Here is a 19547-nt window from a genome sequence, read left to right on the forward strand (position 1 = left end):
AGTCAGCCTATTATCAGCTTAAAAATATAGAAAGGGTTAAAGGACATCTCAGCAGGATTTGGAAAAAACTCTACTAAAATTTCCCAAAGAGATGTGAACGCCTCTCGGATGTTCCAATGAAGGCCACAGATTCTTTTCTGCCCATTTTTTGCAGTTTCTCGCTGTGGACATGGCAGACTGATACGCTGTTGAGCCGTGACTGTGCCATTGTGGAGCGGAGCCAGGTCTTCAAACATCGCAGGGCACTGAAACTCCGCTCAGCTTCGCAAGAAGACACAGGGACTACAAGCAACAGCCTAACCAGAGCCTCCACTTGGGGAAACAGCCGTCTCACTTCTGGCACCATGGTCTTCAGGATCTGACTGACCTCCTGGCAAGAATGAAACTGGTAGCTTGCTTTCAGCATAGCCAGTTGCATTTGCAGCACCTCGGCGTCCAACTCTGGGTACAGCTCCACTACCTCACTCGACTCACCTGTCCGAAGGTATTCCTCCAATTTGGCCAGGTGGCCAAGGCCCTCTTGGCTAAATCTGTCATCTAGCTGAGTGACAGCTGTATCGGTGGCACAGAAAAACTGTACTTTAAAGTACTCCTCTGCAGAAGATGGGATGTGACTGTTTGCTGGCCCACCATATCGGTTGGATGGTTTCCTAATATGTGGCAACTTTATTGCCTCGAGATCATAAGATAAGGCGAGTTCTACCGCTCTCGAGTAAAGACTCATAAATGACTCACTTGTTCTCTTCGCCAGGAAGGCTTTCTTGGTGCAATCCACAGCCTGTAACATCCCGCCAATTGATACTGCTCTCCCTTGCAAACTTTTATTGAGACCTTCCAGCTTCAGTAGGATATCCTGCCCCATTACAAGGCCAAGGACGGTGGTGCCTTTGTGAAAATGGCCAAGAAGGCCTCTTGCTCGAGGAGCTGAGACACTCGCTTTGTCTGAAGCAATCTCCTCCAGTGCAGCCAGGACTACCTCATACTGTGTGAGGACCGACTTGATGGCTGGTGTGCACACAGTCTATCTTGTGGCACACAATGGCTTAATGGTGGTGAACGAGCCATTTTCAGATATGGCTATCTGTTTGAAGATGGACTTGAACTTCCCAGACTGGCCAAACAAACAACGCGGGTCATGGATCCATGTGAGGGCATCACTCACAACTGGTGTGGATGAGGAGACTGCCTGAGTGACCAGGTTCACACAATGCGGCCCACAGTGGACGAAAATGGCAAGCGGCTGTACTCTGCGGACCAAAGCTTGCATCCCAGCTATGTGCCCCGACATGTTTGCCACTCCGTCATAAGTTTGGCCACGAAGACCTGAGAGTGGGAGGTTGAGGCGGAGCAGCACATCGGAGGCAATTTTCCAAAGATGTGTGCCAGTTGTGGAAGAGGCCTCGTACATCCCCACAAACTCCTCCCTTGGCTCCAGGTCTTTGTCGACATAGCGGAGGCAGATGGAGATCTGCTCCGTTCCACTGATGTCCTGGGTTCCATCCATTATGAGGGAGTACTGCAGTACAGGTAAGGCAGAAATTTCTTCAGCAACCCCCCTAATTATGGTGTTTCCCATAATGCTCAACATTTCGTTTTGTATTTCAGGGCTGGTGTAGGTGTGATGCTTCTGCAGCCAGCTTGCCAGGTTGGGGTCATCCTCTGCCTTATCCCTGAGATAAGTCTGGAAGTTTCCCTCTTCGTTTGAATGGCCTCTAAGAGCCAAGCCCTGTTTGGAGAGATACCTCAGAGCACCTACAATTTGTAAGAGAGCAGACCTGGCTGCCTCTTGAGCACTTGCTGATGGGCTGCATAATTGCATTCTTACAGAATTTTGTAGATGCGTATGTGTGTTGACAGCTATAATGTGTGCCTTGCTGATCTCATGCCTACTGAAAGCATCCCTACCCTTTTTCCAGTTTCTGAAGCCTGCCAATATAAAGGTTGGTTCACCACTTTTGGCCAAGGTGGAGGTTTTCTGCGCAAAGGTATTCATGCAATGAATACACAAAACCCCCTTTATTTGATGGCTGTAGTGTAGCCAGGGGAACGCTTTGTACCAGCTGTCCTGGAACCTTAGCGTCCGGTTTGATTTGGTAAGTGGCTCAATATCCCTTGCACTGGGCTGGTGCGGGCAGTCTAAAGCAGTGGTTTTCAAACCCTGGGTCGCGACCCTCGGGTGGGTCGTGAGAATTAAAAAATGGGTCGCCAGTGATTTTTCTTTTTTTTTTTTACAAAAATAATTAGTTCTGTTTTCTAATCATAATAGCTAATATTAATAATAATAACTTTGAATAGAAGTACACTGAAAAATCATTCAAATACATGCAAAATAAATAAATAAAATAAAATAAAAATAAAAATTACTAAAAAAATCTTGAGCGCAGTGTTGTTGATACAGCCATTTTCTTTTTCTCAGTGAGATGATGCAACATCTTAGGTAGCGTGACATTAGTTGGCCTTATTTAATTTATTTTATGCTGAACATGAGCAAGCCAAAGTCAAAAAGCATTTATGATTTTTTCACAAGAAAAAGAGGGTCAGAGACAGAGACACCTTTAAATGAAGCAGCAGAAAATGCAGCCAGTCGTCAAACCCTGCCGCAAACAGCGGAGAACAGCAGGGAAGATAACAAAGGCGATGCATTTGAACAGAGTAGCAGTACTTGCCCAGCAAAGAAAAAGCAGAAATCCGGAGTAAGGCCATATAAAGAAGATTTTTTTGAGGTTTGGGTTTGTCAACTGTTCAGACGCAGTCCGTGCTGCAATACCAATGTGCGTAATATGCGGTGAAAAGTTGGCAAATGAAAGTTTGAAACCAGCGAAGTTGGAAAGACATTTAAGTACACGCCATGCAGAGCTTGCGGACAAACCATTATCTTTTTTTCAGAGGAAGTCTCAAGAAATTAAGTCATCAGCTCAGTTACTCAGCAGAAGTGTGACATACAACGACAAATTGCACTTGGCATCTTACAAAGTTTCATATCGTGTTGCCAAAGAAAAAGCGCCACACACAATTGCAGAGCGATTAATATTGCCTGCTGCACTAGACATAGTTAATACAGTTCTGGATGAAAAGGCATCTGAAAAGCTAAAACTAATTCCTCTTAGTGACAATACGGTGTCACGTCGAATTGTGGATATTGCCCAGAATATAGAAGAACAGCTCATAGCGAGACTGAAGTCAGTGAGGGATTTTGCTATTCAGCTGGATGAGAGCACTGACGTTGTTGCATCAAGCGCTACGTTACTTGTTTATGTTCGGTACATTTGGCAAGGTGAATTTCTTGAAGATCTTCTGTGCTGCCTAACTCTGCCTTCTAGCACGTCAGGAGCACATATTTTTGAACAATAAAATGCATTCATAATAAAAAGCGGTCTGGATTGGGCCAATTGCAAAGGCATCACCAGCGACGGGGCGGCCAACCTCACTGGCAAAAATAGTGGAGTTGTCAGAAGGATTAAGGATGCAGCAAGCCAATTCAGTGATGAGAAATGGCTTTTAACCCTTTCTTATCTGGCTGACATATTTTCTGTTCTAAACGAACTGAATCTAAAACTACAAGGACGGGAAGACAACATTTTCAGACATTGCGAACAAATTCAGGCTTTCCAGAAATCACTCGAACTCTGGCAGCTGCGACTCAAAACCGCGAGCTACTATATGTTCCCGACAATGATGAAACGCATTGAAGAAAACGATGTGCCCAACGAATTGGTCGCTGGCCTGACACGTCTAATTCAGTCACATCTGGATGCACTGATGGGGAAATTTTCTCGCTACTTTCCCCAGGCGAAGTTTGATGAATTAAAAGACAAGCGGTGGGTGAAAAATCCCTTTGACCTTGAAACTCCAGATTCAATTGCTGAACTGAATTTAACTCCTTCTGAAGAATCAGAAATGATCCAACTAACCAGTGACAACACTTTGAAAACTCGTCACAAAACAGAAAAATTGTCTTCGTTCTGGATTGGCCTCTTCACCGAGTATCCCATGCTGAGCAAAGCAAGCATTTCATTGCTACTACCCTTCACCACTACCTATATGTGTGAAACTGGATTCTCGGTTTTAACCAAAATGAAGACGAAACAACGAAACAAACTGAATGCTTCTCCGGACATGCGTGTTGCCCTCTCATCCTGCGAACCGGCTTGGGACCAAATTATGCAGAATAAACAGGCCCACCCTTCTCATTAATATATATTAGGCCTACTCGTTCGCTCCATCGGCAGCAACACACACACACACACACACACACACATACTTTCGCTCCATCGGCAGCAACACACACTTGTTCGCTCCATCGGCAGCAACACACGCGCGCGCGCGCGCACACACACACACAAACTTACACAAACATACACAAAAATACACACACACACACTCACTCGTTCGGTCCATCGGCAGCAACACACACACACACACACACACACACACACACACACACACACACACACACACACACACACACATTAAAGAGTTCAGTGAACATGAGCCTTGTCTTCTGTCACACACACAAACACACACACACACACACACACACACTTATTTCAGATCAATAGGATAATTGTTTTCCTTCTGTTTCCTTATTTTTTGCTTTTAAAAAGTTTGTGAGAGTGTGTGTGATTTTGGTTGGGTGACAGTTGTTTGTTACTTGTTCTGTTCTGAATATCACATTTAAAGGATTTGTTGTGGAATATGTTTTGTGTATTTTTTAAGCATGCAACTATAGTAGGCTTTTAATTGGTTAAAATTCTTATGATGGTTAATGGTTATCAGGTTAATGAGCATCCCATAGCTAGATCAAATTAGTGCAGAATCAACTTTGCATTGCAATCGCGTCAATGATCATCCAGTGCACGTGCATCATCAAAAGCGGTTGTTATTGTTATTCTTAAACTTAGCTTAAGAATATGCCTATGGGTCGCGTAAAAAAAAAAAAAAAAAAAAAAGGGTCGCTCTTGAAAAAGTTTGAAAACCACTGGTCTAAAGGATGGAGGTGGATCCCCTCATTATGAGTAGCTGGCTGCTCCTGAAATGTAATTAGTTCATTGGATATGAATGAAGGAGTAACTGAGTAGTAGTTTAGTTAATGGCATCATTTTTGTAAATAGTTATTTGTGTAAATAATGTAGTAGTTTAGTAAGTGGAATCATTTTTGTCAAACAGTAATGTTGCTTGTTTTAAGATTATTGTTGCTGTCTGTTTATTTGAATTGTATAGGTTTTTTTCCAATTATATGCAGACCTCACCTCGTCATGCTCATCGGTCTGTTCCTGCCTGTCAGTCTTTCTTTCAGATGGACCTGGGACCTGTTCCTGATATAAACCATATGTAATGCAACTTGTTTTGCATTATTTTTGTTCATTAACCTGTACCTGTAATTTTTTTCAGTTGTGTGTTGACCTCACCTCTCTACTGTGCACCAGTTCCTGACGTTCAATAAGTTCTTGTCCCTAATAATGTAAACAATACAGTGAAGATGGATGGTAACTTGACTGATTTTGCAGTCTAATTTTTATTGTGCTTTTTTAAAACAAACACTTTTTTATAATGCCTGGAGTTCTCCTTTTAGGACTTTGTTTCTGTTTTTGAATGTGCTACCTCACCTCGTCACTGTCTTCCACCAGTTCCTGGCTTTCACTTAGTTCCTGTTCCTAATAAAACAAATTTTAAAAGATTGATAACCCCATTGATTTTGGCCTGTGTCATTTTTATTGTGGTTTTATGTTGTGTACGCCCAACAGTCTACAGCAGTTCTTGTAATATCTTCTCTTCTTTTCTCCAAACCGTAAATGTAATAATTAATATTAAGTAATTGGAAATTGAAGGCATGATTCGAACAGGCTAAGTGGTCGTACAAAAAATTGTCACACTTTTGCTCTTCGAACCGACCATAGGAAATTAATGGGAAATTGACAAAAACACAAATATTCTCTACAAAAAGGCCTCGATGCAGAAAATAAAATGCTCCGCAATGAAGGGGTGACCCTTTAAAACATCAATAGTAAAAAACATAACATAATAATTATAATTAATATAATTATAAAATTAATATAATGTTTAATAATAATAATAATAAGCTGTGATAAAAGCATTGCTTTTTATTTTATTTTTATTGAATTGTAATTACCTGTAACAAAATGCTTTCTCTGTATTCAGGTTTGACTGTAGTAATAATGCAAAAAACGTGTACACTTCACATCAAATTTATTTAAAAAAAAACGTATAAACCTTGGCAAAAAGTATTATTTGGGAATTTATCTAAAAAATACATTCAAATCCACATCTTAAAAGTAAGTAATTGGGTTCAAAAACAACAAAATTTCACAAAACTTTCCATAGAGAGCTATACAGGCATCTAGTGGTAAACCCATGAAATAACAAGTTTTATTTAATTTTTTTTTATCAACAGATGGCACCATTTTTAGGTGTGCGACCGGGAAGTTAACAAGTGGTACACCCACATGAAGAGCAAAGCAAACTGTGCGCTGCGGTAACTGCATGGGTAACTGCTAGCTAGCTAGCTAGCTAATAACATTGTTTGTCAAAAAGAGTGACAGAATGGGTTATTCATTTAGCCTATAAGATACCGGCACTTACTGTGCATGTCTGCATGGCTTTAAAAAAAGCTCTGATGTCCTGTCCACTTCTTTTTGACATAATGCTGTTATTATTTTCTCTATATGACTATCGCGCTTCTTTTTTTTAAAGAATGTTTTTCAAATGAGTTGACAGTTTGGAATGGACAGTGAACGAGCGGGAACGAGGCTACCTACCCTTACGAAAATTAACCATGGTTTTACTACAAATAAAACCAAAAAACCATGGTTACTATAGTTAAACCATGGTAACCACAAATTAACCATGGTTTTTCTAAATTAACCATAGTTTAACCATGGTATTTGTAGTAAATCTGTGGTTATACAAATGGTAGTCAACACGCCAAAAAACCATGGGTTACTACAGTTTTACTATAATAAAACCATGGTTATTTTTCGTAAGGGTAGTCTTTGCTGGGATTGGCCAGAATTTCTGGCGAATGTATCATAGACGAGCAAGTCATTTAGCCTTCATACAATATCACAAGGTTGCATCCTAGTGCCATGGACTATAACATATCAAAGTGATAACCTGTAGAACAAATGGATGTTGTTGTACACACAGCATGGGTCTGCAGACCATTGACACAAAGGTAAGACGCGATAACTTATGTTTATTAAGATTTGCTGGTATTATGGCTAGGTCTTGTGCATTTGCACACAAGGGATCGGCTGTTTTAATTCTTCTCTTGCAATTAATGTTACGTTAGACTTCCTTAGCCACCAACTTAATTAGCTAGTTACGGTTTGCGTTCATACAGCAAGTATTGGGGGAGATGATTGTTGAGTAGTCAGTATCTTGTTTAATTATTGCTTGAATCTATTGCTGAATTCTGGAATAGTTGTGATGATGATGATGATGAGGAATGGATCAAGTTTTAGTCAAAATGTCTGATGTAGATTGGATGGATGCATGTTGTTGTGAATTGAGAGCAATCAGATCATGGTGTGATAGTCAATAGTGTTCATGTGCTACACATATTTTTGCTTTTTCAATCTTGATAAAATTTGTGGTGCTTAAGTTGTGTTGTGTGTAGATATGGTAAATTGTACTGGGAATTAAATCAAATTATTACATGGCTTGGTTGAATTCCACTGTGGAATGAAGTCTGTTATTTCTTGATAATAACACCGTTGCCATGAAAAACAGAGCGTTGCTATGGACGCGGCAGGATTCTAATCATGGAGACGGAACTATTTTCTTTAGCGGAAGCAATACAATCGTGTTTAAATCAATAAACTCTTTTTTAAATCAATATTTTGTGTCAAATTATTGATTTATTTGGTGGGTAGCCATGTAATAAGCGGGATAATGTAGAGCGAGGCCCGATTTTGGGTTAGATTTTTCCCCGTTTTCAGTGGTTATAACAAAGCAACATGAAAGAGAAATTTGGTAATCATTGTTTAGGTACATTAAACCACGTCATGGCCATGTCATATTGTCAACATGGTACTTATATGATGATATGAAGCAGATTAGTGGGTCATATATCATATGTCTAATGCTTTGTACGGCTTTCTTCTTCATAAAACGAGTCGGACATCATCACATTTCTGTATACATTTTTATTTATTTACATTAATAAGATACAGGACGTCTTTCAAAACATGACCTGCGCGAAAGAGAAAAAAAAATGCATCATTGTACCCAGCACTTCTGAAAATGCACTTCTGAATGCGTCTCTGTCCCCACCACATTTCAAACCAAACTGACGCCCATGTGTAGGATGCTGTCATGTCCCCATCAAATCTTAATAAACTCTAATATTTAATTACCTCCCCCCTAGATGTCATTAATCATAATAATCAACTATGTGTAGTGTATCAGACCCGAGACAGACAAATTAAAGATTCGATCAGGACCATTGAAACATGAGGAGCCAAATTCCTCAGGAAGGCAACAGGATGTTGTAAATCAATTCCTAGTGCCACAAATCAGAAGCAAGTCCACTAACCAACCAACTCTTACACAGAACAGCTTTCAACATTAACACCATAAGAACATTTATTGACAATTTGGAGAAGAGATTGTCAAATTTGGGGCAAGTAATCAAGAGTGATGGTCAAAGCCTGACCAACACATATAAAGCCATGACAGAAAACAAGATCCTTGGATTAACTTCCCCCCACCTAGCAGAACCACACTGAAATTCGTAAGGGGACCTTTTAACCTCTGGTCTCCACAGAACATCTTTATGTCAGAGAATGGCACAGGAACTGTCTTTTATAGATGTAGAAATGAACCAAAATGAACTCAAAAAGACTTATAAATGAATATCAGTCCATTGCTTAACTCCATTTTCATTTATATGTAACCCACACATTTGACTACCATGTTTATAATCACTTATTGTGTATGTCTTTTAATAACTATTGGATAGCTTAAGGATACATATTCATGTTATTAGTATGTATGTGTTTGAATCTGTTTGCTTGAAACATTCCTGACCATCAGTTATTTGTCAAATGTATCATATTCTTGTTATAGGAATCATGTCCAAAATTATACCCTGCAAGAGCGGGAAAATTCAGACTTGATAAGATAATATATGATTTATGATACCCCGAGCAAAGACAAGATCTAATTGGTCAAGACAACATTTGAGGTGATGCCAAACGGCCAGTTTAAATACTCTGGACACCATCAAGAAGATGCTTTGCTTCTTAGCTTTTGCTATCAGTCATGCCTGCTTTTAGCTTTTGCTCCTAGTCATGCTTTTAGTCATCACTTATAGCGTTCTTTGAGTGCGGTTCCAGCGTGCTTCGTGCTTATTAATATCCGGTGCAGATTGATGTTAAACAGCTCGTTCAGTGAATCGCAGGGCATCTCAGTGATCAGCCGTGAAACAGTGATTCTGTTCAAATTCCCTTTAAAATCTTAAATGATTCCCTTTGAGCTAAATTGACCTGTTTCCCTTACATATGTGTTATCACAGTATAACAATTAAACAAACTTAGAATTGATAGAAAATATATATATGTTCTAAAATGAAAGCAGGCAAATTTATTAAACAACATAATCCCATGTGTCCCCCCAATATCTCATCAAAATCTTTTTAATATAGCATATTTTCTTGGGGAATATTTATCAATTTATTTTGTAATATCCCTTTAAAATTTGTAAAATTTTGGTTCGTGATATTAGTTGGTTTGTGTCTTCAAAATTTAAAAGATACTTAAAAGATACTAAAATATCAATTAACATCAATCTGAATGTCAATCCCTCACTTAACAATTATTTTAGGTTAGTTAGGCATCTTGTAAACATTCTTGTCATTTCTTCTAAAGTTTAAGTGCCTGAGCTTAGCCAGAGCATATTTATGAAAACCTGGTGTACTCTTTTAGAAATCACAACAAAGGCATAGGATGTTTTGACTAACTATGCATTACAGCATTTGACTGCTGCATGTTCAGCAGAGCTAAGAGGGTGGGGAAAAAACAAACTGAAGTTATGTTTGCCCATCTTATCCTGAGGGCTCTGAATGTGTTTCTTTAGAGTCTTATTCATCATAATTACACAACCGTTCAATGACCAGGATGCTTTATCGTTCGTTTACAGCAGTCAAAAATCACGAAGCACCACATTTCTCTCCTCTAAGATCGTTTCTTCACTATATGCACTGAGCAACTTTTCAACTGCTTTAGCTTTCCCCTCCAGTGACTCTAATTCCATTAAAGTCATTACAATAAGTGAGCCACACCAGGCTTCAGCATACAGAAGCCATAAAGCAATGATTGGGGTAATAATCAGAGCCTTCACTGGGACATTTTAGCAACTGTTTGAAGAAGCACCATTTGTGGTGCATCGGTCATTGGGCATAGCTAAATGATGTGTTCGCATGCATATAAAGGAAGGCATTAAACATGTCTCTATCTTCATTTTGGCAGACTGGGCAAGCTCATTAGTGGGGAAATAGCTGCCAGCTGGGTTTTCCTTTGGGAGTTGGCTTCCTTATACCAAGTTCTCAGGCTAAAAAGAGGCAATGTGTAACAAACGGATTCACCAAGTGAAATGATTCCAAAACAGAGTTCATAAGTCCCCGTTTAATAGCCAGGAGGGGATGTTCCACAGCTTTCATAAATAAAAGATTAATTTCCAGAAGACTGGAATGTTTTAACTTTAACAGATTGGATCCACCTCCGCTAGTTTCACTGGAAAATCTGAATAGTTTCAATTTAATGAGAGTAGCTTCGGGATGACAAAAACCAGGCCAAATATAGTCAACTGATGCTTATCACATGGACTCTGTTTTTTGGAGGGTGAGGCAATCAGTTCTGGTCCTGCAAGCCAATTAGTCAATAAAGCACTCCAGTTATGTTAAAATATACAGCTATGATGCAGTTTTAACAACTGTGATGTAAATAACCTTTCACAAAACTATGATTAATGAAACTGCATCTTTAATGTTTTAATTATGCTGTTACCATTTATCACAAGCAACAAGGCACAAAAGGTTGTTCAACTACGGTCACAGTTGCACAGATTGCAGGTAAATGCAGTGTGCTGACTCTTTATTTGTGAATTTTACATAACAATATAGCAGAAACTTATTGCATAATTTCTTCCTTGCTTTTTGTCATGGGAATAACCTGGTTATCAATTGCATGAGACTCCTATGGGCCAGAAATTACTAATGCAACCAGCAATTAGATGCTTTATAGATGAAACCTGATGATACATCCTATGTTGACCCACCAATTTAGGAGTGTTGTGGTTAAAGATTGAAATGCTTGAGGATGGTTGGACACCAGCTGATGATACCAGCAAGGATGAGGCATATAATGATATATCATCATCCTAAGCCAAGTGTGAATTCACTTTTGCAAATAATTTATCTTTCATATTCTTCACAATCAGCATCCAAAAATCAGAAAGGTTTAAACAAATATGAGGAGGAGACAAAAGTTTCAGTGACATGCTGTACTATCACAGATAAAAATGGTATATCAGTGGCTCTCTTTTGACTAAAATGTTCTTCTCTTTATGGCCAGTGTTGGCTTTATATGGGATTTTATTACATGGTCACGATTTCACAAAACGGAATGCAGCCAAAAATATGAGTTAACACTATAGCTCATAAATAATAATATAAAAGGGATGAAGCTACTGCAGAAAATGATATAGTGATAGCATATATTAAAGGTCAATGTTTGTTCCTTTAGGCCTAGTCCACACGGACACGGGTATTTTTATAACCAGAGTTTTTCCTCCTGCGTTTAAAAAAAAAATCCCGTCCACATGAAAACGCCAAAACATGCTATCAAGCGCTGTCAAGAGCATGCCACACCAGCAGGCGGCGATATAACCCAAATTGTAAAGTCACCTTGGCCAATCAGAAGCAGTCAGCAGCGCACAATCTGACGTCAAACACAGCGGATAATGGCGCACACTCTGACGTCGCAAGGCTTCGGTGCCCTGAAACTGCATTTTCGTGTGGACGAAAGGCCGAACCGTGTAAAAAAAGTCGCGGTTATAAAAATACCCGTGTCCGTGTGGACAGGGCCCTAATAAAAAAATGCTTACTGACTCCAACCTGGCAGCTGAAAGCTTTTATGATTACCTAGAAGAGAAATAAAAGAAACAAGATACAGCAAAATGCAAAATAGCAATACATCCACTAAATCTATGAATTGTCATAGTTTAGCCCTGGATGTAGCAAAGACATTCTAGGAGCCTCTTTCCTTTTTCGCTGTGTGAGTGATTTGGACTGTCTGAGGGCATTTCCCTGTCTGCAGCTGATTTGACTGGCCTCACAATTGTTCCCTTGATACCATGTCACTGGTACCAAACCAAAAGAGCAGCTTAAGGCTGACACACCACGCAAGGCTTATGTCTTCTACTGCACCATCAGTGCAAAACACATTCTTTTTTGTAACCATAAATGATAGTCATTGTTTTTCCTAATGTAGGAAGGTGACAGCCTCGTGTCATCTCAACTAAAATAAAAATAAAAATTCACAATTCATGTTTCAGACAAGACATCTTGTTATATTAAGGAAGCATGAAACTGACAGATAAAACGCTAATGGAATTTTCTGTTTACCTGTAAAAAAAAAATTTTCTCAAGTTGAAAGTTTCTTCAAAGTATTTTCTCTTGTTCCACAAAAGAAATAACTGAATTATAAACAAAGGCAATGTCCAAAACGTACCTCTAATGCCCAAAATGCTGACCATTTAATATTAGATGGTCAAATTTATATCAAATGTGTAAAGTGTAAAAAAAAAAATTACACAATTCTCACATTTTACTAACTTCAGTTTTTGCTATTTTAAATGTGGTTCTGAAAATGAAGACAAGTAAAATCAACCAGTACAAGAGACAGAATGAAATGCATAAATTAATAAATACATAAAATATCGAAAAATACTGAAATTACCTCTTGATGGCCTTGTAGCAAATGATGGCAGTCAGGAGGAGGAAGACCACAGATGCACAGCTTACTGTCCACAGTACTAAGATCTCCATCTCTTTCCTCCATGGTGTTATGGGGGATACCGTGGAGGGAGCCACTGGAAGAGAGACAAAGTGTTAAAAAGACTGCAGATCAAATAACAATAAATGAAGAAATAGGATATGCAGGATAGGGATGTGCTAAACTGCAACAACTGGTGAGTCTTAAGTAAGCCCTGAAACAGCTAGACGAAGAGCAACAGAATGCAGGGTTCTCATTTTATCTTACACTAATGAAAAATTACAATGCTCATGGCAAAAACGAAAGATTAATAAAAACTCAACACAAAACAGTCAGATGCCCAAAGACACCTGTGTACAGTACATAGACCAAAATTTATGAAGTATTTCTGAAATCTTGTTATACAGCAAGATCACAAGCATTATGAAATTTGTCATAAAAGTGGTGCTTTGATGCCTGTAGCAAAAATGAATTTTAAGATACAAATTCACAGAGCACCTTTAACAGTTAGAAAAGACAGCTTCACTAGTCAGTTAATCAGTTGTTGGACCTGTCCCTAATGTAGAGAACAATACTTTTATCACTCTCATATACTGGTCTCTCATATACCAGTACAATGCCCAATCTCAAGCCTGCAGCATTCTGCTCTACTCCATTTATCATTCCATATCCGAGAGGTGCTTTATTTGGACCATTACACAGCTGTCTCATCCAGAAACATATTAGAGCTTCAGGCTGCTCTACCTTTCCCACCACTTTAAAGTTTGGATGAGTTTTCTCTGGATGGGAACTAATAGTGGCACCTTGCATTAGTGAGCAGTTTTAATGGTACTTATAAAAATGCACAGGAGAAGGCTAATTAACAAGTTCACTGCCCTCATGAGCACACAGGGCTATTGCTTCTTCTCTCTCAATCTCCCTTCCTCTAGATCTTCATTTCTTGCTTTCCATTATCGCATACCTCACTGTCTCTTTCGTTCGGTTTGCTTTTCTTTCAAAATACCTTTAAGAATTGAGCCTCAGATTCAGATATATCTGTTCTGAAACTCTGCCTGTTGACAGTCAGTATTTGAGATTGGCAACTACATTTATTAATAACTGTGAGTATCAAATTCTGTTCATATAACAGCTTACAGTAGCAGCTCAAATACTATGTTTTTGAAATAACTCTTCTATGCGTAATCAATCCTGCATTTGTTTGATAAAAATGGAGTAATATTGTTAAATATTGTTACAATGTGAAATAACTTTATTTTACTCTATTTTTTAATTTAAGCTTATAAACAAGTAACATTTTTAGCAGTCATTACTCCAGTCGAAGATTTCCTTAGTAACCATTCTCATACAGTCGTGGCCAAAAGTTTTGAGAATTACATAAATATTAGTTTTCAAAAGGTTTGCTGCTAAACTGCTTTTAGATCTTTGTTTCAGTTGTTTCTGTGATGTACTGAAATATAATTACAAGCACTTACGTTTCAAAGGCTTTTATTGACAATTACATGACATTTATGCAAAGAGTCAGTATTTGCAGTGTTGGCCTTTCTTTTTCAGGACCTCTGCAATTTGATTGGGCATGCTCTCAATCAACTTCTGGGCCAAATCCTGACTGATAGCAACCCATTCTTTCATAATCACTTCTTGGAGTTTGTCAGAATTAGTGGGTTTTTGTTTGTCCACCCACCTCTTGAGGATTGACCACAAGTTCTCAATGGGATTAAGATCTGGGGAGTTTCCAGGCCATGGACCCAAAATTTAAACATTCTGGTCCCCGAGCCACATATCACTTTTGCCTAATGGCACGGTGCTCCATCGTGCTGGAAAATGCATTGTTCTTCACCAAACTGTTGTTGGATTGTTGGAAGAAGTTGCTGTTGGAGGGTGTTTTGGTACCATTCTTTATTCATGGCTGTGTTTTTGGGCAGAATTGTGAGTGAGCCCACTCCCTTGGATGAGAAGCAACCCCACACATGAATGGTGTCAGGATGCTTTACTGTTGGCATGACACAGGACTGATGTGTCAGTCACCTTTTCTTCTCCAGACAAGCCTTTTTCCAGATGTCCCAAACAATCGGAAAGGGGCTTCATCTGAGAATATGACTTTGCCCCAGTCCTCAGCAGTCCATTCACTATACTTTCTGCAGAAGATCAATCTGTCCCTGATGTTTTTTTTTTGGAGAGAAGTGGCTTCTTTGCTGCCCTTCTTTACACCAGGCCATCTTCCAAAAGTCTTCACCTCACTCTGCGTGCAGATGCGCTCACACCTGCCTGCTGCCATTCCTGAGCAAGCTCTGCACTGGTGGCACTCTGATCCCGCAGCTGAATCCTCTTTAGGAGACGATCCTGGCGCTTGCTGGACTTTCTTGGAAGCCCTGAAGCCTTCTTTACAAGAATTGAACCTCTTTCCTTGAAGTTCTTGATGATCCTATAAATTGTTGATTTAGGTGCAATCTTAGTAGCCACAATATCCTTGCCTGTGAAGCCATTTTTATGCAACGCAATGATGGCTGCACGCGTTTCTTTGCAGGTCACCATGGTTAACAATGGAAGAACAATGATTTCAAGCATCACCCTCCTTTTAACATGTCAAGTCTGCCATTCTAACCCAATCAGCCTGACATAATGATCTCCAGCCTTGTGCTCGTCAACATTCTCACCTGAGTTAACAAGACGATTACTGAAATGATCTCAGCAGGTCCTTTAATGACAGCAATGAAATGCAGTGGAAAGGTTTTTTTGGGATTAAGTTAATTTTCATGGCAAAGAAGGACTATGCAATTCATCTGATCACTCTTCATAACATTCTGGAGTATATGCAAATTGCTATTATAAAAACTTAAGCAGCAACTTTTCCAATTTCCAATATTTATGTAATTCTCAAAACTTTTGGCCACGACTGTATACTGATTTGGTACTCAAGAAACTTGTCTTAACATTGTCAAGGGTGAAAAGTGTTGTGCTACTTAGTATTTTTGTGGAAACCATGATCAATATTTTTCAGTAATAAAAAAATAATAATTCAAATTCATAATTTCTATAATATCTATTTGAAATAGAATTTTTCTGTAACAATGCAAGTCTTTGCTTGTCAACCTTTGGTTAATTTAATGGGTCTCTGATGAAAAGCATAGATTTATTTAAAGACAAAAAAAATCTTACTAACCTCAAAACTTTTAAATGGTTTTTATATTATTATATGTGTATACTCTTTGCTCTCATATATTCTTACCCATTGCATCAAAATCAGCTGGTAATCATAGATAAGCCGAATAAAACATTAAACTTGATGTGGTAGATCATAGTTAAGGAAGTTAGTGAAAATGAGGGTCAGTTTTGGGTTACCCATTCTTACCAGCTGAGCACTGGCTCCAGCACAAGAATCAGCATTATTCCAATGGAAAAAAAGCAGTGGAACACTGTGACTCTGTTACACAGAAGAAATACTACACACATTGCTCTCTATTATTTCTCATTATTTTCACAAACCTCCCATTAATTAAAAGGAGTGAGGTAGTAGCCAGGAGCGTCAGAGTATAAATCACTGAATAATTGTCTCTTGGGTCGAGACCAATGCATCAGCAACTTCATATGGGCTTCTCTCTTGCCGTTTATCATCCTGATTGATGCACCCAAGCCTCACTATTTAGAATGGACGGAAGAAACACAAACGTATAACTGCAGAAATAATTCAAAGCAGAAGGTAACTCTTGTATTGATTACCAAGTCAGATTCTTTACTGATGAACTACAACCCGAATTCCGGAAAAGTTGGGACGTTTTTTATATTTTAATAAAATGAAAACTAAAAGACTTTCAAATCACATGAGCCAATATTTTATTCACAATAGAACATAGATAACATAGCAAATGTTTAAACTGAGAAAGTTTACAATTTTATGCACAAAATGAGCTCATTTCAATTTTGATTTCTGCTACAGGTCTCAAAATATTTGGGACGGGGCATGTTTACCATGGTGTAGCATCTCCTTTTCTTTTCAAAACAGTTTGAAGACATCTGGGCATTGAGGCTATGAGTTGCTGGAGTTTTGCTGTTGGAATTTGGTCCCATTCTTGCCTTATATAGATTTCCAGCTGCTGAAGAGTTTGTGGTCGTCTTTGACGTATTTTTCGTTTAATGATGCGCCAAATGTTCTCTATAGGTGAAAGATCTGGACTGCAGGCAGGCCAGGTTAGCACCCAGACTCTTCTACGACGAAGCCATGCTGTTGTTATAGCTGCAGTATGTGGTTTTGCATTGTCCTGCTGAAATAAACAAGGCCTTCCCTGAAATAGACGTTGTTTGGAGGGAAGCATATGTTGCTCTAAAACCTTTACATACCTTTCAGCATTCACAGAGCCTTCCAAAACATGCAAGCTGCCCATACCGTATGCACTTATGCACCCCCATACCATCAGAGATGCTGGCTTTTGAACTGAACGCTGATAACATGCTGGAAGGTCTCCCTCCTCTTTAGCCCGGAGGACATGGCGTCCGTGATTTCCAACAAGAATGTCAAATTTGGACTCGTCTGACCATAAAACACTATTCCATTTTGAAATAGTCCATTTTAAATGAGCCTTGGCCCACAGGACACAACGGCGCTTCTGGACCATGTTCACATATGGCTTCCTTTTTGCATGATAGAGCTTTAGTTGGCATCTGCTGATGGCACGGCGGATTGTGTTTACCGACAGTGGTTTCTGAAAGTATTCCTGGGCCCATTTAGTAATGTCATTGACACAATCATGCCGACGAGTGATGCAGTGTCGTCTGAGAGCCCGAAGACCACGGGCATCCAATAAAGGTCTCCGGCCTTGTCCCTTACGCACAGAGATTTCTCCAGTTTCTCTGAATCTTTTGATGATGTTATGCACTGTAGATGATGAGATATGCAAAGCCTTTGCAATTTGACGTTGAGGAACATTGTTTTTAAAGTTTTCCACAATTTTTTTACGCAGTCTTTCACAGATTGGAGAGCCTCTGCCCATCTTTACTTCTGAGAGACTCTGCTTCTCTAAGACAAAGCTTTTATAGCTAATCATGTTACAGACCTGATATCAATTAACTTAATTAATCACTAGATGTTCTCCCAGCTGAATCTTTTCAAAACTGCTTGCTGTTTTAGCCAGTTGTTGCCCCGTGCCAACTTTTTTGAGACCTGTAGCAGGCATTAAATTTTAAATGAGCTAATTAAGTGGATAAAAGTGTAAAATTTCTCAGTTTAAACATTTGCTATGTTATCTATGTTCTATTGTGAATAAAATACTGGCTCATGTGATTTGAAATTCCTTTAGTTTTCATTTTATTAAAATTTAAAAAACGTCCCAACTTTTCCGGAATTCGGGTTGTAGGACACAACCAGAAATCAAAATACATTCTAGAGAAGGCAGAAAGCTTCAGGGCAAGTGAGCATGTCTAAACGAAGATCACCTCAGTGACCTTATTTAAATATCAAAATAGACTTGCTCATTTGTAAAAACATCTACAAGAGGACGTATACTGGTTGATTACACATCTTTAATGCTTACATCAAGACACCATACAGCAAGTGTCTTCTGCTCATGCTCTCTGTCTGATAACTTAGAGAAAGAGCAAAATGACTAATGTTTGATAATAAGTGTACTGTCTGCCTGGAAGAAAGGTCTGTCCTCAGAAGACTCCTTAGTCTCAGATGGCCCAACACATGCTGTGTGTGTGTTTACCGAGAAATGATGACTGCCCCAAAGACATGATCTCCAGTGGCAAAGAGCGTCTAGCTTGAGCGAACTCAGTAATTGGACCCTTGTGCATCTGTAGGGAATGTATGAAGCACGCAATGGAAAAGGGGACACTGTGATCCAAAAGGAGGTGCTTAGACTCTTAAAAGGATGAAAATTCTGTCATCATTTACTCATCCACACAATGATACAAAAGATACATGTCTCTGGACATTTTTGTTCAGAAAATGAAAGTCAATCTGACCATTATATTAAAAAAAAAAAAGAGAAAAAATTCTTCAAAATACCTGCTCTCTTATTCTGAAGAAGATAGTAAGTAATAAAAGACTGGAACAACACAAGAATGAGTTTTCATTTCTGGTTAACGATGCCTTTAATCTTCAAGAAGATGCTTGCAAATGCATCCCTTGAGCTACAAAATTAAGTCAATCCATGGTATAAAATAAAAACAATCAAACAATGAAACTGTGCAGGACTGAATTGATTTAGATTTTTCTTTAAAAAAAAAAAAAAAAGAAAGAAGGGAGTTAGAAACACAAGTTGTAAAACAAAACATGACAATAGGAAATCTGCTAGGAAAAACAATGTCTAAGGAAACAATGGCGTACATCGCGTCCTGTTTGTTGCTGCCGTGTGTATTGAGTTTGAGCTCCATTTCTCTGCACAGGGCCGGTGCACCCAGGACGCGATCTTCAGAGATGTCCTTTACTCCAGTGCCAGGACACCACTGGGTGCATCCACAGTGGAGGATGCAAACCAGGCCCCGGGCGACGACTTCTCCTGGAACCACTTCGCTCCCCTCTGTGAGACGGATTGTGAC

General features: G+C 39.1%; 1 protein-coding gene across 3 annotated transcripts in view; it reads right to left on the reverse strand.

The window, feature by feature from the left end:
• Positions 1-19547, reverse strand: part of LOC132106787 (proline-rich membrane anchor 1-like) — a 41890-nt gene that overhangs the window by 7546 nt on the left and 14797 nt on the right. For all 3 annotated transcript variants that reach the window (XR_009424199.1, XM_059512779.1, XM_059512778.1), the window contains exon 3: positions 12978-13110. Coding sequence is in view for 2 of the 3 variants with exons in the window: in XM_059512779.1 (XP_059368762.1) it covers positions 12978-13110 (133 nt within the window). In the remaining variant the exon portion in view is untranslated. The remainder of the gene's footprint in view (positions 1-12977; positions 13111-19547) is intronic.

The sequence above is a fragment of the Carassius carassius genome, chromosome 27 (genome assembly GCF_963082965.1).
Source record: "Carassius carassius chromosome 27, fCarCar2.1, whole genome shotgun sequence".
In the NCBI taxonomy this organism is placed as follows: Eukaryota; Metazoa; Chordata; class Actinopteri; order Cypriniformes; family Cyprinidae; genus Carassius; species Carassius carassius.